General features: G+C 35.8%; 1 protein-coding gene across 1 annotated transcript in view; it reads right to left on the bottom strand.

Annotated features, from left to right (window-relative positions):
- LOC117340293 (serine/threonine-protein kinase SIK3-like) overlaps positions 1–26744 on the bottom strand; it is a 57403-nt gene extending 30659 nt beyond the window's left edge. The window contains exons 1-5 of the mRNA XM_033902059.1: positions 26595–26744; positions 21902–22018; positions 12604–12667; positions 2925–3086; positions 1878–2002 (exon numbers count right to left, since the gene is read on the bottom strand). Coding sequence (XP_033757950.1) covers positions 1878–2002; positions 2925–3086; positions 12604–12667; positions 21902–22018; positions 26595–26735 — 609 coding nt within the window. The 5' untranslated portion in view covers positions 26736–26744. The remainder of the gene's footprint in view (positions 1–1877; positions 2003–2924; positions 3087–12603; positions 12668–21901; positions 22019–26594) is intronic.
- Between the last annotated feature and the right edge of the window lie 305 nt (positions 26745–27049).

Here is a 27049-nt window from a genome sequence, read left to right as displayed (position 1 = left end):
AAAATGTTACTGTTATTCTTCATCATGATTATGCTCAATTTATATTTACTGAGCGAAGAACATGGGCAACACTATACCCCCCATTTTATGACAGGGACATGACAAAAGATATTTAAACAAGAGATCCCAGAGGGATCTTGGCGCCCACCATTGAATGATCTTTATAGGTTCCATGTCAGATTGATCTTTTCCCTACTTTTCCCTTCCTCTAAGTCTTACTTATCTGTGTAAATTCAGAAACAGCCCTCTAGTACTTTTCAAACAAGGGGAACCTATATACAGAATTTAGGATTTAGCTATAATGGCTGTCTGTCGGCCATGTTGTTTTCGTATTGGTCCCAATATGCAAAACTAGGCACCGATGGGAACCTACATATGAAATTTGAAAAAGATCCCTTCAGTACTTTCACAGAAATAGCGATAACTTCAATTGTCAAAATCCGAAATGGCTGCCTGTCGGCCATGTTGTTTTCTGATTAGTCTCAAAATGCAATATGCATAACTAGGCACTGAGGGGAACCTGCATATGAAATTACAGAAAGATACCTTATGTACTTTCTCAGAAATAGCGATAACAAGCTTCAATTGTCAAAATCCAAGATGGCTGCCTGTCGGCCATGTTGTTTTCCGATTGGTCTCAAAATGCAATATGCATAACTAGGCACCAAGGGGAACCTACATATGAAATTTGAGAAAGATCCCTTCAGTTCTTTCACAGAAAAAGCGATAACAAATTTCAATTGTCAAAATCCAAGATGGCTGCCTGTTGGCCATGTTGTTTTCCGATTGGTCTCAAAATGCAATATGCATAACTAGGCACTGAGGGGAACCTGCATATGAAATTTCAGAAAGATCCCTTCATTACTTTCACAGAAATAGCGATAACAAACTTTAATTGTCAGAATCCAAGATGGCTGCCTGTCAGCCATGTTGTTTTCTGATTGGTCCCAAAATGAAATATGCATAACTAGGCACCAAAGGGAACCTACATATGAAATTTGAGAAAGATCCCTTCAGTACTTCCTCAGAAATAGCGATAACAAACTCCAATTGTCAAAATCCAAGATGGCTGCCTGTCGGCCATGTTGTTTTCTGATCGGTCCCAAAATGCAATATGCATATCTAGGCACCAAGAGGAACCTCCATATGAAATTTGAGAAAGATCCCTTCAATACTTTCTCAGAAATAGAGATAACAAACTTCAATTGTCAAAATCCAAGATGGCTGCCTGTCGGCCATGTTGTTTTCTGATCGGTCCCAAAATGCAATATGCATAACTAGGCACCAAGGGGAGTCTACATATGAAATTTGAGAAAGATCCCTTCAATACTTTCTCAGAAATAGAGATAACAAACTTCAATTGACAAAATCCAAGATGGCTGCCTGTCGGCCATGTTGTTTTCCGATTGGTCCCAAAATGCAATATGCACAACTAGGCACCAAGGGGAACCTACATATGAAATTTGAGAAAGATCCCTTCAATACTTTCTCAGAAATAGAGATAACAAACTTCAATTGTCAAAATCCAAGATGGCTACCTGTCGGCCATGTTGTTTTCCGATCGGTCCCAAAATGCAATATGCACAACTAGGCACCAAGGGGAACCTACATGTGAAATTTGAGAAAGATCCCATCAGCACTTTCTCAGAAATAGCGATAACAAGAATTGTTTACGGACGGAGGGACGGACGGACGGACGGACGGACGGAGGGACGGACGGACGGACGACGGACCACGGACGCAGGGCGATTTGAATAGCCCACCATCTGATGATGGTGGGCTAAAAATGTACAATAATGTCAACTTTACTGGTTATCTTTTTTTGACAATATTTCTTTTTCCCTGGCTAGCTTACCAGTATGGCATCAACTACTCACCCATATATCAACTTTTGGAGCATCATATTCCTTCCCTTCAAAAAGTTCAGGTGCCGCATATGGAGGACTTCCACACCAGGTTTTCAAACAAGACCCTGGCTTAAAGTAATTACTGAACCCAAAGTCTGAAAATATATCCACAACATTTTGGTTTCTACGTATACGTCAAGATTGAAAATCTTAATACAGCCAACTTATTTTCCTGTGCGACTAATTAAAATTCGCGAAAAACAGACAATCCAAAATAGTTTCAATTAATTAGATGGTTCTCAGGCCAATTTTTGAAAAAATAGATAAGGGAGGGATATTTATTTATTGATATTTTTTTTTTTCATTCACATTAAAATGAAATATTTGGATAAATGTTTGAAGCAACTTCTGTGCTCATGAAGAAAAAAACAAAACATGGCATTCTTTCAGTTTGTCGGGAAACATCCAAGTCCCAATTGCTATGGATCCCACTCCTTTATTGAAGTTATAGTTCTGCCATTATACAAACTTCTGAAAATCCCCCAAGTATATTCCATAGCAGTATTATTGTTGATTCTTTCCGAATCGTTACGACATGTGCACAGATATTAAAGCCATTGTTTGCGTGCAGATAGCCAGCCATTTGCATCAACTAGCTATAGGTCTCGCAAGTGCTTTTAACTGCTTTTCAGTCAAACGCTTGAAATATTGGCGACACTAATGCGCCAAACGGAATGCGGAATAATTGTCTTTTCCATTTCAAAGGCACATTAGGGCAATTTTATTTTAATGTTTTTGCGATAAAATCAGTAATACAGCTATATTTTTTTTGATGCGGATGGGCCTGAGAACCAATTGATTAAATATTTATGGCCTAACAGTATAAATGACTGATTTGTGTGATTTATCTTTTCTGTGAGGAAATTAAGGTAAGTGATTCTATCACTACTTTTTAGGATGTTTGTCTCCTATAAAATATCTAAAAAGACAATTTTGATAGTAAAACCACACATCAGAAATGACAGTGTCAATATGATCAATTCATGATCTATACAGATGCATATACAGAAGGTTTACCTGCTATTTTGATATTAAGATTGGCATCAAGAAGAAGATTTTCAGCCTTCAGATCTCGATGTACGACACAGCGACTATGGCAATATGATACTGCTGCCACTATCTGTTTAAACTTCCGTCTCGCCTCCTTCTCGTTCATTCGACCATGTGCGACTAGGTGATCTGCACAAAATAAAAAAATTAGTAAATATATAAATAATTAAAAAGATGAAAGTTTAGATGCTATTAGATTCTATTTTGAATGCAATTTAAAATATGGCATTGTCTATCTTCCTCACAACAGTAATGTCTCTGGTTGTGTGAATATCAATTCAAAATGCAATGTTGTAATATAACAAGACCCTGTTATGTGGATATCAATGTTGTAACGAGACCCTGTTATGTGGATATCAATGTTATAACGAGACAATGTTGTGTGGATATCAATGTTGTAACGAGACACTGTGTGGATATCAATATTGTAACGAGACCCTGATGTGTGGATATCAATGTTGTAATGAGACACTGTTGTGTGGATATCAATGTTGTAACGAGACCCTGTTGTGTGGATATCAATGTTATAACGAGACACTGTTGTGTGGATGTCAAAGTTGTAACGAGACACTGTGTGGATATCAATGTTGTAACGAGACCCTGTTGTGTGGATATCAATGTTGTAACGAGACACTGTTGTGTGGATATCAATGTTATAACGAGACCCTGTTGTGTGGATATCAATGTTGTAACGAGACCCTGTTGTGTGGATATCAATGTTGTAACGAGACACTGTTGTGTGGATATCAATGTTGTAATGAGACACTGTTGTGTGGATATCAATATTGTAACGAGACACTGTTGTGTGGATATCAACGTTATAACGAGACACTGATGTGTGGATATCAATGTTGTAACGAGACCCTGTTGTGTGGATATCAATGTTGTAACGAGACACTGTTGTGTGGATATCAATGTTGTAACGAGACCCTGATGTGTGGATATCAATGTTGTAACGAGACCCTGATGTGTGGATATCAATGTTGTAATGAGACCCTGTTGTGTGGATATCAATGTTATAACGAGACACTGTTGTGTGGATATCAATGTTGTAACGAGACACTGTGTGGATATCAATGTTGTAACGAGACACTGTTGTGTGGATATCAATGTTGTAACGAGACACTGTTGTGTGGATATCAATGTTGTAACGAGACACTGTTGTGTGAGTATCAATGTTGTAACAAAACCCTGTTGTGTGAATATCAATGTTGTAACGAGACACTGTTGTGTGGACATCAATGTTGTAACGAGACACTGTTGTGTGGATATCAATGTTGTAACGAGCCACTGTTGTGTGGATATCAATGTTGTAAAGAGAGCCTGTTGTGTGGATATCAATGTTGTAATGAGACCCTGTTGTGTGGATATCAATGTTGTAACGAGACCCTGTTGTGTGGATATCAATGTTGTAACGAGACCCTGTTGTGTGGATATCAATGTTATAACGTGACCCTGTTGTGTGGATATCAATGTTATAACGTGACCCTGCTTTGTGGATATCAATGTTATAACGTGACCCTGCTTTGTGGATATCAATGTTATAACGTGACCCTGCTTTGTGGATATCAATGTTATAACGTGACCCTGCTTTGTGGATATCAATGTTATAACGTGACCCTGCTTTGTGGATATCAATGTTATAACGTGACCCTGCTTTGTGGATATCAATGTTATAACGTGACCCTGCTTTGTGGATATCAATGTTATAACGTGACCCTGTTGTGTGGATATCAATGTTATAACGTGACCCTGCTTTGTGGATATCAATGTTATAACGTGACCCTGTTGTGTAGATATCAATGTTATAACGTGACCCTGCTTTGTGGATATCAATGTTATAACGTGACCCTGCTTTGTGGATATCAATGTTATAACGTGACCCTGCTTTGTGGATATCAATGTTATAACGTGACCCTGCTTTGTGGATATCAATGTTGTAACGAGACCCTGTTGTGTGGATATCAATATTATAACGTGACCCTGCTTTGTGGATATCAATGATGTAACGAGACCCTGTTGTGTGGATATCAATGTTATAACGTGACCCTGCTTTGTGGATATCAATGTTATAACGAGACCCTGTGATGTGGATATCAATATTATAACGAGACCCTGCTTTGTGGATATCAATGCTAAACGAATACATGACCCCTACTAGCTTTTGCCAAAAATAGTAAGTGACCTTGACCTTGACCCAAAATCCCTGTAACTTGAACATAACAGAGATAATTTGGCCCTTTATTATTGTGTGAAGTTTGATTAAAATCACTCAAGGAATGAAGTTCTGAAAAACTTTGGTGTTACGTACATATATACATGACGGCGGAGAGGAAACCCGTAGTCCCTCCAGTTTCACAGGCAGGGAACTAATATATTACATTCTTCTATTTGAATACCTGCTACTTCAGCTGCTACAGAATTTATTGGTTTTGTTTCCGAGACCATTTTCCTGTCAAAGTGGGAGGTCATACAAGTGATAATCAGGGACTAATTGTGAAAGTTCAGTAGTATCAAATTCCACACCGACAAACAGATGGAACCATTTGACCATAAGGTCAGCTAGAAACATAAAATTTCCATGACTATTTCATTATCGAGTACAGAGTTCCAAGATGAAACACATATTTGTTCAGGTGTCACTCTATACCTTTTCACATCCAATCAAGGAATCAAACCCCGGCTGCCTTCGGGCGATCATTTTCAAACAACCCTTCAGAGATAATCTGCTTTTGATATATCTCTAAATGTATGTGCTTCATCTTCTGAATTTTTAAGGAATGAACAGAATGTTGGTTGGTGATTTGATTTTGGTAATGTTACTTCTTAATATTGAACAACACAAAACGGACCAGAACCAAAAAGGAGAAATACTAATACAAACATTTCTCATTCCACATTGACAATCAAATACAGGATCTAAATTTAAACCCTTTAAGATATCTAAACGAACCTTTAAATATTTTCTATCAAAAAAACTAATTAGCATATTAATTAAAACATTTCATTAAATAATATCATTAAATATCATTCAGCATAAATAATTCATATACACAATATTTACTAATCCATCAAATACTCAGAATGAACTTTAAGTGCTGTGTTTTAACACTATATAACTGTACAAAGCCAATAATTTACGATGTTCAGAAATATGTCTTGCATTTACTAATCCATCAAATACTCAGAATGAACTTTAAGTACTGTGTTTTAACACTATATAACTGTACAAAGCCAATAATTTACGATGTTCAGAAATATGTCTTGCAGGTAGGGCATAAGAATTGTACCCGAATTGCATAATTGTAAAAAGCAACTGTAAATTTGCTATCTTATCTTGTCTCTTCATTCTAAACAACATTTTTTCTTTAACTTTCTTATTTCTAATGTCTCCCTTAACACTGATTTCCTTGAAACTTGAGGCCCCAGCTATGTGTAACATTTTATCAGTACACTTGTGGCCCTGACTATGTATAACATTCTATCAGTAAACTTGTGGCCCCAAGTATGTATAACATACTATAAGTAAACTTGAAACTCCAACTTTGTGTAACATTCTGTCGGTAAACTTGATACCCCAACTATATATATATGTATAACATTCTCTCAGTAAACTTGTGGCCCTTACTATGTATAACATTCTATTAGTAAACTTGTGGCCCTGACTATGTTTAACATTCTATCAGTAAACTTGTGGCCCTGACTATGTATAACATTCTATCAGTAAACTTGTGGCCCCAACTGTGTATAACATTCTATCAGTAAACTTGTGGCCCTGACTATGTATAACATTCTATCAGTAAACTTGTGGCCCCAAGTATGTATAACATTCTATCAGTAAACTTGAAACTCCAACTTTGTATAACATTCTTCTGGTAAACTTGATACCCCTACTATATATATATATATGTATAACATTCTATCAGTAAACTTGTGGCCCTGACTATGTATAACATTTTATCACATACCTATGTAATCTTACAATAGTGATAAAACAAATTTCGGTGGATGTTTTCTGTCGGTTTGTATCACACATGTGTGATACAAGATGTTGTATCACCATACTAGCCGGAACTACTTTTAAGGGGAATTCCCTTTTCCATGAAACTAAAAATAGAAAGTTCATTGGAAGAAATAAAGTGAAGCTGTATCTTACAACATTGATTAAAAATTATAAAAACATTTTTTTAAAATAAATGCATTTAATAACAAATAAAAATCAATTACTTGAATATTTTAAATGTAAGTTTATTTCTCTTAAATAAATATTGTCCTCCCGACATTTCTGTCGTCTGCTAGAGTCTGTTTGAGAGCTCATAGTCTATCATCATAACATGGAACTTTCGGACGTTAACTTTGAAATTCTTCATGATATTATATTTGATGAGGGGATAACGAGGAAGGGTTTGTAAATGACGAAGAAAATCACATTGTTCCTTCACAGCAGCCCGTACAAACATCTAACCCCTCATTACCTGCGTCTCCTCTCCAAGTTATGCCTGTCCCCCAAACAATGACAACACCGTCTGATCATTCACATCAGGGATAACAGACTTGCGTGATTACATAATGAGTAAAAGAAAATCCGCAGTCTCTACTCAACACTGTGTGGTATCATAATACAAAATTGTTGGGGTTCAGGGGGTGCGACGAAAACAGGCAATTAAAATGGGGGGATCTTGAACTGAAAACTGACGAAAACGGCCAAGAATATTTGGAATTTAATGAAAGATCAACAAAAACTCGTGGAGGCAATTCAACTCACCAGAGGTCATTTAATCCAAAACTTTTTGTAAATCCCGAGAATTCATCCAGATGTCCAATCAAATCATTTAAACTTTACGCGAAACACAGGCCACACGAAATGAACACTGCAGAATCTCCCTTTTATCTTGCTGTCAATCACAACGAGAACGGTAAACGTTGGTTTAAAAATCAGCCAGTGGGGAAAAATAAGCTTTCTGATATGATGAAAACCATGGCAAACAATGCCGGCCTTGTTGGAAAAAAGACCAACCAATCCCTCCGTAAAACTCTGTGCACAAAACTTTTGCATTCTGGCGTAGCACCGACAACAATCATGCAGTTGAGTGGTCATAAAAATGTCAACAGTGTGAATGATATTATGCAGTGGCATCCATGCAGCAGCAACGAGAAATGTGCGAACTTCTACAAAATGTCCCCGAAACATCTTCGTCAACAAAGTCTGTCCGATCGACAATTTCTCGTAGTGAAGTGGCAAAGAGAAATATCCAGAAATGAAAACGCGGTCGAACCAGTTAAAAATCCAATGCCAAGGTCATCTGAAGATTGTCAAAATCTTGCCACAGGAATGTTTTCTGGGGCAAATATTACTGGCGGCACATTTAACATTTCCTTTCAAATATCTTCCCAATCTTCCTCTCAAGTTATATCTCCTCCTAGGAAATATCGTAGAATCCTACGAATCACTGACGATGACGATGACTCGGTGTGACATGTCACTTGTTTTTGTGAATGAATTGCACGCGCTGTGACGTAGTCGCTCAACGACAGCCCATCAGCTATATGTCTAGGTATGGAGAATGTGTTTGATGCCATTGATATATAGGTTTAATTTGATTTTTTTACTATATCAATGCTTAACTAATGCTAAATCAAATTAAATTAAACAGTATTTGTAAAGTTTGCTGCTTGAAGTAAACGATGTTGTATTTTAAATCATAATTAAATGCCAAACACTTTCACTGACAGTTGGGAGAATTTATTAACATATATCTGATTGAAAATAAAAGATTTCGCATCAATTAGTGCTGTGATTTTCCTTTACATTTTCAGTTTGAAAACAGAAGGGAGTTAATCAGTACAAAAATATTGATCAAGTGTAAACTGCCTAGATCTGTCAACTAGGCCTACACTTTTAATCAGTTGACGAACTCATGATGACGAGATGACGATTTTTTTTCTTCATTGAAAACGAAAATAATACATAGTGATGTGACGCCACTTGAAACCGCAAATGGATTCCATAATTAAGGAAAGTTGTAATTAATAAAGGTATGTGATGCTTATCTATCAGTAAACTTCACACTCCAACTGTGTGTAACATTTTATCAGTAAACTTGTGGCCCTGACTATGTATAACATTCTATCAGTAAACTTGTGGCCCAAAGTACATGTATCTATAACATACTATAAGTAAACTTGAAACTCTAACTTTGTGTAACATTCTGTCGGTAAACTTGATACCCCAACTATATATATATGTATAACATTCTCTCAGTAAACTTGTGGCCCTTACTATGTATAACATTCTATTAGTAAACTTGTGGCCCTGACTATGTATAACATTCTATCAGTAAACTTGTGGCCCTGACTATGTATAACATTCTATCAGTAAACTTGTGGCCCTGACTATGTATAACATATATTCTATCAGTAAAATTGTGGCCCCAAGTACAGTCAAACCTGTCATATGTGACCTTCCAAGGGAGTCAATAAAAAAGGTCACATATGACAGGTGGTCTCTTAATCCAGGTTCAAAGAAAATGACCCGAAAAGTAAAGTTCATAATTATTCTGCCACATATGTAAAATTTATCAGCTACAAGTATTAGTACATATATGAAAAGGAATTACCTCAGTCATCAATTAAGATTGTGAATATAATCAAATCTGTAAGAGACCTCTAGGAAAACGAAAGAAAAAAAGAAAAAAGAAAAAAGAAAAATCACTATTCACTTAATGAAATAAAATACTTATAATAATGGACAATATATAAAAATCTCCCCATTTCTACATATGTAGTACAATATTTATTTTTATAAATTTAATTCAGTTTCTTTTATTTTCATTAATATATATATTTAAATTCTTTTAGCATGTTACAATAAAAAAATTATTATTTGAAAATACAAAAAATAATCAAAGAGTTTGAATGGCTAATTTGATTATTTCCAGTGCCGGATACATTTACCAAAAAAAAAAAAAAACATTTTTTTTCATTCCTGAATTCCTGGTCCGGACTTCCGTCCGGATTATTAGTCACGTAACTGCATTTCCTTCATAACGATGGAGACGTTTTTAACTGGCAAATATCTGTCCTAATGTCTCAAAAAGAACATAAATTTCAGTTAAACAGTAAGTTGACTGTTTATTCACTCTTTTTCATAATTCCCAAGCAAATGTTTGTATTTTCATCTATCAAAATTTCGTGAAAATCGTCTGAATGGCGAGGACGTTTTTTCGCCATATCCCATTTCCTTCTTTCATTCTTTTGAAGTAAAGTACAGTTTCGTTCGTTTTTGGGTGTTATCAGGGCAAAGATAATAAATTCAGTACATTTTTTGAGACAGAATAAGACATTTCATGCATTTCTGAAGTATTTTTTAATCTTTAAAAGCAGACAAGTTCGTCCGGTTTCTTCTTGATTATGACTTCTGCTTCCGTTTTAAAACTCGGAAAGTCGCTGAAAAAAGTCGCTTTTCAGCATTTGGGACACGGAAATGATGGTCGTTAGTCGCGTCTGACAGGTAGTCGCTTAATTCAGGTCACTAGTATAGTAAATAACGTTGGGAGGAAAAAATACGGTCGCATATGAAAGGAAGTCGTTTAATTCAGGTGGTCGCTAAGGCAGGTTTGACTGTATGTATAACATTCTATCAGTTAACTTGAAACTCCAACTTTGTGTAACATTCTGTCGGTAAACTTGATACCTCAACTATATATATAGAGGATCTGTCATGAGTTTCCCTTCATATTAGATTTATGATACGAGTTTTGAATTTTTTATTTTTGCGAGCCTCTGGCGAGCAAAAATAACAAATTCTAAACGAGTATCATAAATCTAATATGAAGGGAAACGAATGACAGATTCTTTTTATCATATGACGTTTTCTTTCATCGTTCCCCATCAAAAACTGATTTTCTCTTTTGCCTTGAATCGTCACATCTCAACCAAATCACCCGAACCTTCGAAGTAGGTCAATTATACCGACGAGAGAAGAAATAGTTCTAACACAACTGACTCTTGAAAAGGATTCATTTTATTAAATACACGTCTCAAAACAAAATTTCAGCATTTTTTCATTTAATCTATAATAGATAAATTGTCCTTGGTGTTTGAAACAATGAGGAAAATATTTTAGTTTGAAAGTTCATGAGCGACTATTTTTGATGTGACGAAGCCGTGACGTCACTTGGCGCGATAATGGAGGCTTCGTTGTACAAATGTCTATTCGCTGTCGCTGTCGTACAGAACCATTGTACGGCGCCTTTTCACTGCTTTGTGTTTATCCTCGTCATCGCGGGAGTTCATAGAGATGTGAAATGTTCCACCGTGAATATTCCCACTGAACATTGTGTTCAGACTGCCGTGAAAAGCGACTTTGGATGCCGATTTGTTGGCAGTGTTGTTTGTTTTGACATTACACGTGTTTGTCGACGACAGTGTCAGCATGTTATTCTGAGTAACCGTTGAAGGCAAGTTGTAACAAACTACATTGCCGTTTTTCTATCAGTAAACTTGTGGCCCTGACTATGTATAACATTTTATCAGTAAACTTGTGGCCCTGACTATGTATAACATTCTAACAGTAAACTTGTGGCCCTGACTATGTATAACATTATATCAGTAAACTTGTGGCCCTGACTATGTATAACATGCTTTCAATAAACTTGAGACTCCAACTTTGTGTAAGATTCTAGTAAATTTGAGGCCATAACTATGTAGTACAGGATGTTGATATCACACTCCATGACAAGAAATGTACATATTTCCATAGCATTACATTCACCTTAATCATTGTTTATTACAAATATGTGTGTTTCCTGTTAAGCAGAGTTTTTACCAGGTGTTCACATGTCAGAGCCAATGGAACCGTAGATTAGACCATGTGGCAAGTAAGTGCTAATTATATATAATTCACTGATGTTATTTCATCTGGTAACCAATTTTCATTATTTTACTGTTTATAAGTTTGTTAGGTTTATTGTGTGTCCATGCCAACAGCCAACGTCATTTTGAGGTGGATACCCACAGTTTTCTTTGTAGTAGCTGGGTGCTACCTGGTCACTTAACAACATATATGTGGCCCTTTGCATGCTATCCAGAGCACATTAAGGCAAAAATTGCAGTTCTTTAACTTTGATCAATCGTGTTGGTGCTGATGGAGCATATGAGGGGTCATACTGTGGGAGTAATCACCTAGGTGTAAGGCAAGGGTACAAATGTACGTCAGCAGTACGTATTCCAAACGACCCAACTCCACTTTCTACAATATTGCCCCATTGTGTGTCGCCACAATCCTCTTGCAGTTACATCTAGCTTGTTTATTTTGTTAATATTTTTTTTACTAATTTCTGATAGTAAAAACTCATATATATAGTTATAAAATAATTCAAAATACATATTGACAATTCTTTTCTTTTTTAGTTTGTTCAAAAATGTATACATGAAGTTTACTTTGATAATATTTATCTAAAAAAATAACCACCTTTAATTGTTTCAATTTTTTTCTCTTCTTTTTCTTTTCTTCTAAAGAATTATGTTGCATGAAATCCCATTTGGGAATTGGAGCGAGCTAGGGGGATGTGATAAAATTCTCAGGCACAAAAAAAAAGCAAGTGTTAATTAAAATCATCACCATGCTATTATCAAACAGGCTTACCGAATATTTCCCCTCCACTGGCATATTCTGTGACGAGATATAACATGCGTTCTGTCTGCATTACCTGTAACAAAATTGACAGGTACTAAAAATTAATGGAACATTAAAATCTCAAATATAGATCCAGATCAAGTGGAAACCAATCACTTCTCTATAGACATTAATTATACTCAATTTGATATTCACAACATCAATTAATATTCAAGGCACAAATGTCTTTAATTACTTTTATGACATGCATGAATTTGCTGTAATCCTTCCATAAGCATGTACAGCACATTTCATATAGAACCAGCTATTATACATATACTGATCATCCATACATTTGGTTCGTACAGATTTTTCATACCAAAATTCAAGCAATTTTCCAGCCCTTTTTCTCAATTTTCATCTTAATAAGGTGATAAAAATGACAAAATTTTGTCATATATATATAAAGTATGAGTATATCCGAAAGACTAGGTACATGTGCTTGTAATAAATGACCAAACACTGGAAACCCAATATTATAATAAATTAAAGTAAAGAATACGAATGATTAAAATATTTCTTTTATTATTTTCCTATGATGAACTATTGGATCCTGAAAAAAACATGTTTCATAAAGCAAGTATGAATTCTAGTACTTTTCAAGCACTTTTGGACACTTTTTGATTTCAAATCATTTTTCAATTATCGGCCCACCACTTACGGTCATCTTACCAAATAATCTTATAGTAGAAAATTTTTTGTTATGTATTACTGCCATGTTGGTATGTGGCCACCTCAACTTGATTCAGCTAAGCATTTAAAAATGGGGGCATAAAATAGACTGCAGCCTCAAGAAGATTCTGACAACAGCATATATAGCCTAATCATGAAATCAACGACCTGGTAATAGTATGGGATTAAATGTTTAAATGTTGACTATCAGTTGAGAATTTTTGTTGAAATTAGGAAAAAATAAGGTAATTTGTAATTGAGAAAGGGGCCGAAGATCGACCCCGAAATATAAAGGCAGAAAAAATCCTGTGTCCACCACCCTCACAAAATGTGATACTTATATACCCAGAAAAAACTAACTTGCTAATGTTAAAATTAAAGTCAACATCTGTAAGGTCAGAGTGACCTGGTACAATCAATTACGACACGTTGCCTTTATATCATAGCCTGAAACAGATAAAGCATCAAATTTGTCTGGTCACGTGTTTCACTATTAAAAAAAATAAATATAAAAAATGTCTTTATTGCATATCTATCCATTTGAATACTGGTACGAATGTAAACAAAAACAAAACGGAGAAAAAAAGCCGGTTGATAAAGATGAAATCCTTGAACATATATATATACATTTTGCTAAGTTTTTGTTTATCATAATCAATGTTTTGTCAAGTAACCAATGAACTGGTATCAAATTAAACATGAAAGGCATTAAACCTCCTTCTCCCTGACTGTATATACCTATATAATATATACACACACACATATATATATATATACACCTCATTTCCTAACTAAGAGCCTGGATCAATATTACACAAGGTTAGCCTTGACACTGCTGTCAGACATAGTGCACATCACATAGCCCTAATCAATAATACCATGTGTCATCCACAGTATCAAAACCTAGGTACTGAAAGTTCAAAACAATATTTACTAAATTCATGCACAGGTGCCTGTAACAATGTTTCTCTGGGATTCAGGTATAGTTTGGTATTAATTAATATATAACATACTAGCTACAGTAAAACACGTTTAGTACGAACACGCTTATAGCGATTTTATGGATATTGCGAACTGATCCTGATTCCCCAGCTATTCTCCCTCTTACTTCTATGTAATTCTGTAATCATATTGCGAATTTCACATAGCGAAATATTGTCTATAACGAACCAATTTAGCGGTCCCGTCGGCTGAAATTCCATGTTATTTTAACACTATAGTACGAACTCATCTCCGAAGTCGGAGTCATGCCCTGGGGATCACGACCGTGTTATCGATAGGCACCCGAGGGCATGTTTCAGGGTATATCTTTGTACGGCTATTGAATCGGTGAGTTATGTTTTCGATGACCTCTGAATAAAGTGAGTTGTTTTGTCGATGTTTATGTCAAGTTGTTAATCCATTCTTAGATGTCTAATTAGTGTGTACACAGTATATGTATGTTTCGCAATGGCTTTATCGTCAAGCGATTGAGAGCTAGTGAAAACGAGACTTCCGGGGTAAAGGTCACCGCGACCGATTTCGTCAGTATTGATGCAGATGTTGTAAAAGTCATTATGAATGTTTTGGACAGTGAAGACGAGGAGAAAATAGAGACAGAGGAGGAACATTCCTTAATCATTTGTACTTGCTTGTAATTTTATTTAGTATTTTCAGACAGCGAAGTTTTTAGGAAAAAACAATAAAATTCGTAATACACGTAATACGAACTATCAATATAACGAACTGATTCAGTTAGTCCCCTGGAATTCGTTATAACCGTGTTTTACTGTATATAGAATATCCCAGAAAAATACATCACATACTCCTGTGATTATAAATTTACGTCAAAAATTTCCAAATGTTTAGTATGTACATGTTTGTTGTTTATTTTGCTGAATTCCTACAATCAATCTTTTTTTTTCATATGTGGACAACATGGAATCCTGTTCCAAACTTCTCCCTATTTTTACACTTTTTCTGCACAAAAATTCTCTTCAGCCAGGTGGCAATTTCTTCAGAAGAAAATTTAAAGATATGCTATAAATATCTTGGGAGAGCTCTCATTGAGTCATTCTACCCTCCAACAATTGTCTTAATTTGACAGAAATATATTTTTTGACCCTCTAATCTATTATATATGCCTTCTGTTTTGCACAGGGATGAGCAAAACCATTTGTCAGCTGGTCCTATGATGAGCAGATGATTTTGCCAAAGTATGAGTGATTTTTACTGTCAACTTGTCCAGCTTCAGACGAGTAGATTGTTTTGTGCTATATATTCCATGTACTTCTGTTTTGCAATATATATTAAACCTTCCAGACACACCATTTAGGGTTTGTACTCATATATTACATAACACAGATCTGTTATATCAAATATTAATATCTATTAACAAAACTAAGATATGTCTTGACATAAATGCCCATTCTGCCACTTGATATTGACACCCTGAAACACAGTTTGGTGAGGATCACATCAGCAGTTCCTGAGATTAGCTAGTTACATTGCATTGGGTGGGATGGTATAGGACAGACATGGGTAATAACACTATGCCCCCCCCCCCTCCCCTCCCCCCCCCATTTCATAGCATCGGGGGCATAATAAACAAGAGATCCCAGAGGGATCTTGGCGCCCACCATTGAATGATCTTCATAGGTTCCATGTCAGATTGATCTTTTCTCTACATTTCCCTTCATTTTACTAATCTGTGCAAATTGAGACATCGCTCCAGTACTTTTCAAACAAGGCAATCCTAGCTATATAAGAAATTTGAGATTTAACGATAATGGCTGTTTGTTTGCCAGGTTGTTTTCAGGACAGACTGGTCCAAAAATGCAATACAAGGGACCAAGGGGAACCTACTTATGAAATTTGAGAAAGATCCATTCAGTACTTTGAGAAATAGAGATAACAAACTTCAATTGTCAAAATCCAAGATGGCGGTCTGTCAGCCATATTGTTTTCCAATTGATCTCAAAATGCAATTAGCATAACGAGGCACCAAGGGGAACCTACATATGAAATTTGAGAAAGATCCCTTCAGTACTTTCTCAGAAATAGTGATAACAAACTTCAATTGTCAAAATCCAAGATGGCTGCCTGTCGGCCATGTTATTATCCGACTGGTCTCAAAACGCAATATGCATAACAAGGCACCAAGGGGAACCTACATATGAAATTTGAAAAAGATCCATTCAGTACATTCTCAGAAATAGCGATAACAAACTTCAATTGTCAAAATCCAAGATGGCTGCCTGTCGGCCATGTTGTTTTCTGATTGGTCTCAAAACGCAATACGCATAACTTGGCCTCAAGGGAAACCTATATATGAAATTTCAGAAAGATCCATTCAGTACTTTCTCAGAAATAGTGATAACAAACTTCAATTGTCAAAATCCAAGATGGCTGCCTGTCGGCCATGTTGTTTTCCTGAATGGTCTCAAAACGCAATATGCATAACTAGGCACCAAGGGGAACCTACATATGAAATTTGAGAAAGATCCCTTCAGTACTTTCTCAGAAATAGTGATAACAAACTTCAATTGTCAAAATCCAAGATGGCTGCCTGTCGGCCATGTTGTTTTCTGATTGGTCTCAAAACGCAATATGCATAACTAGGCACCAAGGGGAACCTACATATGAAATTTGAGAAAGATCCCTTCAGTACTTTCTCAGAAATAGTGATAACAAACTTCAATTGTCAAAATCCAAGATGGCTGCCTGTCGGCCATGTTGTTTTCCGATTGGTCTCAAAACGCAATATGCATAACTTGGCACCAAGGGGAACCTACATATGAAATTTGAGAAAGATCCCTTCAGTACTTTCTGAGAAATAGCGATAACAAGAATTGTTTACGGACGGAGGGACGGACGGAGGGACGGACGGACCACGGACGCAGGGCGATTTGAACAGCTTACCATCTGATGATGGTGGGCTAAAAAGGCAGCCATTTAAAATTAGCGAATACAAAGTGTATATATAATTAGATAATAAGTAAAGTGATCATGGGCAAAGTGTTGTTTTTTTTTTTTATATTATCTGAAGATGCTTTCTGCAGGCTACCTGGTAAAGTGGTCATGAGCAAAGTGGGTTTTCTTTTACATAAATATATCAAACCGACGTATTATACTTGGTATCGGCGCAGGGCACTAGTGCACTGAAAATGGACTAAAGTGGGAAATGGGCTTTTTCTTGAATATAGGCCTATAGCTATGCCGATACAAGAATTCCACGGAAGTGGAGGTGTCGCCTGTGTATTAATCCTGTAATAATTATTCAAGTTATTGAGTGGAAACCATTTTCGCAAAAAATTAAAGGGCTATAACTCTTTTAAAAAGGTGCGAATAATTTTGGTTATCGAACTTGTCCGAGCTATCATGGTAATGAACCTTCCCATGAAGTTTCGAATTAATCCGTTCTAAACTACTAAAGTTATCGCACGAAAACCATTTTCCGGACGACGCCGACGCCGACACCGACACCGACGCCGCCGACACAAAAATATGGGGTGGGTTATTCCTGAGCATGGGTTTATACCTGGTAAAATACAGTATATATATATGTACATGTATAAATGCAGGCTATCTTTTTTCTTTTTAATTCCCTGACTATGTAAGTGTAAAATGAGGTCTATGTTGTTGTTGTTTTGTTTTATTTGATTTCCTGATGTACATTAATAGAATCTTTCCCTACCTTGAGGGTGTGACAGAGAAATCTCAACCTGAGGGGGAGATTCTTGAATGTCCAACCCGAGGCTTGCCGAGGGTTTGGACATTCAAGAATCTCCCCCGAAGGTTGAGATTTCTTTGTTACACCCTCAAGGTAGGGAATGATTATTTTTCTCCCACCTCTTTTCTTTATGTGTTTTCCCATCGGCGATCTCCGTCTGTTTGTAAACAAGTACACATGGGCGTATGAATATCATCTGTCAGGCAGTGTACTTCACGCCTCAAAATATTTGCATACCAACGTCTTTACGCAAAAAAAAGTAGGCCTCAAATAATTCATAGCTATTTATTTTATCAGGTACTTTCAGTTATACATTAAAATTGCATTATACAAACAACATTAATTGTTTTGTCATTATAACAGTAGTATATGTCTCTGTAGCAAGAAACACAATTTTAAACATGTCAAAAAACCGCGGGAAATATGCACACATTTCCATTCATCCATTTCACGTGGGGTGACGTCACTCACTCATCACTGTCCGACTCGGAGTAAATCACACGAGGTCGCTTTGAAATCGACTTTGTGTTGTCATTATGGCTGTGGAAATGGATGTTAAATGTTTCCCCACTGATTGTGGATCCATAAAACACCGATCTTGTGACATCGGACGGAGTTGGGCACAAGGAAATGCTGTTGTGCGATCTTTTTACTTGTGACAGTTGAACAATTTTGTCGCGATCGGTGCAGTCAGGTACACTTGTGCTCTCAGTTTCAGTTGTAGGCCTACAGTTGGGGGATTCATTTGTATTTGAAAGAATGGCAGACATTTTTTGTTTTTGGAAACTGTTCAGTTGAAACATCTCCGAGATCGCTTTGTAGACCTGTATTATTGTGTACACAATGTGTTTGTTGACGTAGCAGACGACGTAATGTAAACAAAAAAAGTAGTTCCCGTAGTACTTCCGGTGAAGAAAGTGAGCACGTGCAATCTGTCACACCCTAGAGTATGACAGATTGCATGCACTAAAAAGACAGAGAAATCTTGTACACTCAAAACGGGAGACAAATCAGTGAAAGGTGGGAGAAAAAGTGTTCAATACAGTTTTCGAAAGTAAAGGTGGTCCGATAGCCCAAGATTGTAGAAAACTGGTCTATGTAAAATTTCTAAGTGTTGGTCTGATTGGCTATGAAAGTTTGAGTCCTGACATATATTACAATTCATGTAAACAATGCAACATTCCAATATGTTCTGACAAATGATCATATGCAATCAGAGCTTATATTACAAATGAGGTGTTTTTACCAAGAACAGCATGTTATTTGCTTCAAACATTTGAGCTGGATGATGCAAGTGTTTGCGTGACACAGAACTTTATGCTATGCTACTTTCAACAATATGTTTACAAAATTGGTCTATGGAAAAATGACTTGGGCTATGGGATTTCAATTTTCTGAAGACAAATTGTCAAAGGAATTTTCATATATACTTTCATACACTGTCAATACATGTAAACATAACACATTTTTATATTTTCTAATCATTTACAACAGTATCCCATATAGTTATGGATACTATCAAGCAACTTTGATTGCAGAAAGTACATGAATTGTGATATTTGCAGAAGTAAAGTTCATCATAGGTGGGTAAACTGGCAGTGTGGGTTATCTTGAATTGATATTCTATAAAACGCAAAGTCATATTTTGCTATTCAGGTGCTATATCCCCAGAGTGGACAATACGTAGGAAAAATAGATAGACATGTACAATGTGACAATACTATTGATTTTTCTTAATAACACCAGTGTATATGTACCTGAATGCACTAGAAACAGTTGGGTCAAGGTAATTTTTGAGCACAATATAGAACACAGAATAAAAGCAAAAGCATTTCTAACAATTAAAACGGCATCAAGAATAACCATACATTGAATGCCCCTAAAACAAAGTGTACAAACAGTTGGAACAATATATATATATATGCCCATTGGCTTAAGAAGTGCCATAGATCCTTGAAACATGGAAAACTGTCTAAATCCAAATGCTGCTTATTTGAGAAAACCAAAGCTTTATGTCATAGGAACAAATCAAATCCTATCCAGTTTTAAAGAGATTGGTTTAAAACAAGTCTTAAAAGAACTAGAGCAGACACAATGAAAATATTGAAATAAAGGGAAATAACTCATTTAAAAATTATAATAATAAAGTCCCTCAATAGTCATACCACCAAGGCTTCATACAAGAGTTTTGAACTTGTGACCGGGTGCAGTGTCACACTACTGTCTCCACGTGTGATAACACTATAAAAGGGTCAATGGCCCTAGTCATTCAAGGATAACAATAGGCCTGTACTGTGGACAATAGCATTGTATCAATTATGTTTAACGTCCTATTAATAGCAAGGTTCATTTAAGGACGTGCCAGGTTTTCAAGGGGGAGGAAAGCTGGAGTACCCAGAGAAAAAACACTGACCTACAGTCAGTACCAGGCAACTGCCCCATGTGGGATTTGCAACCAAGAGGTGGAGGGCTAGTGATCAAGTATATGGACACCTAAAACCACTTGGACACTGCGCGCGGCCCCTCTACTGTGGACAATAGCATTGTACTGATAATTGCTGAGGACCAGCGGAGAAAAGCTTCCTGATTTTGATCATCAACAGCTAAATTACATAATCGATCATTCTTTAAAATCAAAGTTAATTAAACACACCTTGTTATTGTATGCGAATATCAAAAGAAAGATTACTCTAGTGTAGAGTAGATCTCAAAGACAGCAAAACGCATACACAAAATGGTGGACACGTACCTGCACCCAAGAATGTTGTGTTAATATAACTTCATGCAGGTGATGAAGCGAAATCCTGCATGGCTACTCGGTACTCATTACCGTATATAATTGATAGTTTTCACTCGGGAGTTAATTTTGCTTTGATCATTGCTGGGGCATCTATTTGACCATTGATTTAAAGTCTTTTCATAAGTCGAATAACTTTTTCTCAGAAATCTGAAGGGTCAAAACCAATAATTCAAATCAAACCCTCTAGGGTACATATGTATACATTTTATATACCGTGAGTATACCTAACTATCTAGGGAATATTTTACAGTGAATTATGATCAAGTAAAGAAATGTGTTAACATGCTTAATTACTGCAGAATGTTTTCAAGGCAGTATTTAAATTTAATTAAAAATTAAGTCTGCAGTGTACTCATTAGTTTGAAAACAGTACCTCTACTAATTTGACCAATCTAATTAAAATCTAGATGGTCATTCTCACTACGTTACATTAACATCTAACAACATTGCACAAGGGGGTCACGTTCTGGTGACCTTTTTAACTCAATATTTCACTTTCTGGGCCCAGTTGTTCAATAGGTGATTAGCTTAATCACTTAATAAGTGAAAATCTCATTTCTCATTTACTTCAATAATGTAGGTATGTTCCTTAAAGTGGACAGGTAGGAAGAGACTGACAGGTGTTATAGTCTCATTATAAACTTTTGTCAAGTTAGTTTTACCAAAAAGGATTTTATCAAGATTGTAAAATTATTGTTAAATTATGATTAGCCTAAATCACCTTTTGAACAACGTTAACTGGGCGCAGGTCGAATTGTCAATTTTTTGATGTCATCTATATCTCACCCATTCGTTACATCATGCATCTGAAGCTAACCATTTCGGTACAGCATGTATATAGCTATATGCTTCATTGGACAAAATGATCATGACCTGCAATAAATTGACAGATTATGCAAGCTATGCACTCCAGTCATGCTATTTCGCACATACGAAATTCACGTCCAAGATTCTGTAAGTAGAAATTTGATTGGTTAATCCAAAAGATCATCCTGATGTGACCCCTTATTCGATGTCGCTAGATATTCATGTAACGTAATGAGAATCACCATTTGGATTTTAATTAGATTGCAGTACTAACTTACCTGATAAAGGCGGATGATGTTTGGATGTTTCAAGAGTTTCATTATCTCAATTTCTCTGTATATTTTATTTAGGTTGTCTTCATCAAGTTGTGTCTTGTCAATGATCTTGATTGCCACCTAATAACACAAGAATCAGTGATCATGGTTAATTGTAGGGTTAATCTATACGATTAAGGGAATACTAACAATTTTGAAAATCAGGGAATTTTGGGACAAGTCATGATGTACAGTGGCTGCCACAGGTCTCCGATGACTGCTAAAGCCAGAGTAGACCATGAAAGGAGCTGAAAATGAAATCATTTTATACATTTTTATCTGCTTTGATAAAACATCCAGTGAAACCTCTCTATTAAGACCACCAGCTGGGGATCTGAGTGAAAGTGGTCTTAATACAGAGGTTGACCACATCAACCTTTGACCATCAACAACCTTAACTCTGTACGATACCAGTAGAGTAAATGTACCATTTTTAAACGACAATGTGGTCATTATACAGAATTGTGGGTTGGTCCTATTACTGAAGCGACCAACACAAAGACAACTAGAGAATAACAACGGGACTGAAAAAAAAGTATAATGGTGAGGTGGTCGTAATTTTGAGGTGGTTGTTACATAACGTTTCACTGTAATCCCAAATGCTAGATACAAAACAAAAGCATATTGTTTTATACGTTCATGCATGCATGTGCATATTATTTAATGTTTCTCCTACGTAAGTATAATTTTTGCTCTCCTGGTTTTTTTTCTTTTTTTTTTGGTGGGAAATCTTTTTATTGATTTGGCGACAGGAGAATAAAAGGCCCTTGATTATTTTTTAAATAGAAGAGAAGTTTGAAATCTCTATCTCTACAACTTTGTATGTCTTATATTTAGCCCCCGATCTTTTAATGGCTCCCAAGGTAAATCTTTGACAACCAGGAGTTCATGCCTTCAAAAGTGACAGAACTGTGAGAGAAGGGTGTGTACTTTTAGTATGCACCCACTCCACATACATCAGGGTCACCACAATTTCAAAATGATGGGTGGAGGAAAATTTTTTGACAATTTTTTCTGAACATGTACTTTTGTGGATGTCATGCAGCATCGCAGTGCGACGTTTCGAGAAACATCATCAATTATGACATTAAGAATAGAGATTTAATTATGTTGTTTAATTTAGTTCTAAATAAATATGCATTTTAATCATTTGCTCACTCTATGCCACATATATCTTGTAAATTAAAACAAAATAACAGCTTATACCATTACTTGAAAAAACTACAAACATACATTTCTCATTTTGACAATCATCAATTTATTTTCACAAAACCATTTCAATCTCAATTCCAACTCGCTGTTCTTTAATATTGAATAAAACAAACTCAAATAGCATCTTTTACTGTTATAAATATGATAAACATTCACATCAAGATCATATTGCATTGTCTAGTATTATAAGTTAAAACATTTCAATTATTAATTTATTAAATTGCACTATAATATTATCAGTGAACATATTAATAGCAACTATTATATCTATGATACAGCATCTACAAATCAAACTAAATAGCAACTTTTACTGGACATAATATAAGAATATATAAAGTATTTAAAGCAATGCAAAAGCCACAATATAACTTCATATAAGATATCAATTCAACACAGTCACTATAATTTTCTCCTGAAAAGAGTCTTCACTATGAACAATTGAAGCCAAACACAATTTGTCTCTCCAAATGACATGAACATTCTGCTGTTGCACAGTCCCTTCTAGAGAGAAGCAGCTTTCATGTAGGGAACTCCCTGAGAAAATTCCATCATCAGAGAGTTCAAGATCCTCTGATCATGAGAGAGCCTGTTCCTGCTGGTGGTAATAAATAAATAAATATTTTTGAAAAGCTTAATGAATCTTATTGTGGTTATTACCATGCATATTATAATTATGAACTTCTATTTCCTACAAATTTGTAATAAGCAAAATAATTAAAACCATCAATAAATCTATAAAAAGTTTTTTTATTATATTTTAACAAAAATTATAATTTGTATAATCAAATTAGTACATATTAATTACAAATGTACATGTTACATTGTATATACTTGAGGTGCTAATTATAACTTATCTATATTTAATAATAATTAAAGAAAATCAAATACCTATAGATAACACTATCATTATCATTATCTATCAAATCAAATATAGGTTAATTTTAAACTTACCTTCGTCATCTTCATACACAATCCATGCGCATTTCTGTAGCCGTGGCTTGCGTGATGTATCAAAGATTTCATCCTGTTGGCAACAGGTTTTCTATCAGGTGTCGCGATCGCATGTCGTTCACATGGTGTTACAAAAAAGGAGCTGATGCTCCTCTCTTCATGGTGACATTGCCGTGAATTTTTCAAAAATATATCCAAGCTTCTCGAACATCGGCTTAGGTATTAATATTATCAGTCTGATTATCCCAGTTTAATATTGATTCTTGTGAAAAAAATAATCTTGTCGGTTTTTCCGATGTCGATGATGGTAACATTTTCTCTGATGTCCCGATCGAAACCATACAATCACAACTGTTCGCATGGTCAGAAACAGTACACCTAGACTACTATTAATTAATTATTACCATCGATATAGGTGTGATCAAGAGATCAGTCGATCGCATCAAAACATAACGGTGAGGCACCTTACCGAGATCGCAATTCGTCAATTAGACCTATAGCTAGTTCACCTGTAAAAACTGGGGCCATAGGTAATGAGTATCGAATGCTATAGAAACGGGTCAGTTTTCTGCTTGAAATTGATACAAAATAGGGGTATTAGGTAACAATTACATGCGTGGCGGATCGAGTGAATTTGGTTGTGTAAGCATGGCGGTACCCAGCTAAGGGTGGCGGGTCGCCACGTTAAAACAGCAGGGTGCGAAAAAAACACTCGTCCACTCGTCCTGGACGAGTAAAATTTGGCTGGGGACAAGTGAATGTCGTCGTGCAGTCGTCCCTGGTGATGAGTAAATTTCAAAAGAAAATAACAAATAAATCATGTTTATACATATTGTCTTTGACGTTTATTCCACGAATTCTATAGAATTTTCTAAACAAATTAGGATTAAATCATACTTAAAGCAGTTTCATCGAGCAGTGAGCCCTCTCTCCTCGATTGCACTGCAGAAGCGTCTACGTGATACTGATGCATTTTTGTGATCAAGAAGGGCGAGACTAATACAGGTAAATGACAGAAATAAATCCGGACCCGTATCATATCAAATACGACAATTTTTAACGGCACTCAAAATGCCACTATTTGAACACAAGCGAGTCACACTTCTGTACACTTTTATCTCTCGTTTTTGGGCATTCTAATACCTAATATTAAAAAGTATCACAGGCAAATACATGATTGAACTTTATTCAAAACAAAATCTGGAAAAAAGGTTTTTCTGATTAGAACCGACTTGTTAGTTCCTGTTAGGCCATGGCGAAGCAAACAATATACTGACTCGTTTTTTAAGGAAATGTTCACAAAAGTGTAGTTCAAATTGTATAATTACAACTAGTAATGATCAAAACATATTTACACATGTTTTATGTGTTTTTTTTAAAAACTGAAGTCGGAGGGACGAGTGATTCTAGTTCAGGGACGAGTGGTTCTCATGAGGCACTCATCTCCTAGGACGAGTGCTTTCAAAAATATTTTTTTCACCCTGATGAACAGGCAATGGTGACCATTGCATACATGTATCTATTCAGTGTCGGATGGTACCAATATGCTACTGAACCAACCCAGGTTCTGACAGCATGTTCAGCCTACTTCGATTCTCTACCAATAAAAATATTTGGACAGCATTTCAGCATGCTATTTCCCTACAGATTGAAACATCCAGATAGAATATGTTCACCCTATTTCCCAATATGTTCAAATAGCCAAGTAGCGGAAAACTGTCAACTTGTGTATAATAAACAAACTGGCCTATCATATGCCAGTTTTAGTAGGTATTTGCTACATAAGATAGACAAAATCACTTGAGCAGTACAGTAAATTTTGCAATATATTATTTCATATTTAAAAGTGCATTGCAACTGATTTACGAAAAGGTAAATAATAGTTAACTAAAAGATGTTTACTGAAAGCAATGTTGATTTTCCTTCTCATTTTAACAAGTTAAATTTTACTCAGAATTGAGTCATTATCCAGTTTATTAACAGATACAATGTCATGTCTGTCCCCCTCCGACAGGTGTTTGTACTAAAACATTTTATTTTATTTTTGTGATACTGGAAGCAAGACGAGCAGAATTCAATATCATTGTTTATCCAGTAGTTGTTGAGATTACTCTTAAAGGGGGTATATTGTTTCGTCTATAATCATGAGATACATGGCATATAATATACCTTCTCTACTGAGAATGTCCTTTTGAAAAGGCTAACTCTAGATGATAGATCTGTACTCGATGACTTAGTAATTTAACACTAGATATGGTGATTATTTACCAAATAAAGACCTTATTTATTCAATTTACCCATAGTCATTGTTACCGATGTGACAAACACACTAGAGTATTTGTCAATTTCCAAATATTTAACCAAATAACAACACAAGAACAAATGTTCAATGTTTACAAATCGAGATCGCGAACACCGTGATCCGACTTGGATCCAGAAAGCACTGAAAACTTACGTTGATTTGACAGATTTTGACGAGACAAGGACAACTCACCTTGGTTTTTGTAGCAATATGAGTTGCCAATTTGACAACTGCAAAATTCCCTTTTCCGATTGTCCGTTCCATTTCATAGTAACCTACTCTAACTATACCCCCAGTGCCAGGGGTCTTTCCAGCCATCTTAGTGGCCGCCATTTTGTTTCTCTCGTAGCGAAGCGCATGCGTAACAACCTTGTCGAACAGCCTCGGAACTCTTCCAACGGGCACATGTCAATGTTACGAAAAGTTCGGACTCACCCACACGATTTGAATATATTTATATATATGTCATCCTCGTAATCAATAGCAGTGATGCTATGAAGTAAATAAGAACGTGTGTAGAAAAAGCAAAAACGAGTTCAATCTAGAGATCATTAAACTGTTTAAATATATATTGTATATATGTATTCTTGTTGTTAATAAAAATAACAATTAAAAAAAAACTTAAATTATCCATTACTTTCCAAACG

The sequence above is a fragment of the Pecten maximus genome, chromosome 13 (genome assembly GCF_902652985.1).
Source record: "Pecten maximus chromosome 13, xPecMax1.1, whole genome shotgun sequence".
NCBI lineage: Eukaryota > Metazoa > Mollusca > Bivalvia > Pectinida > Pectinidae > Pecten > Pecten maximus.
This window is presented reverse-complemented; position numbering and strand designations above follow the sequence as displayed.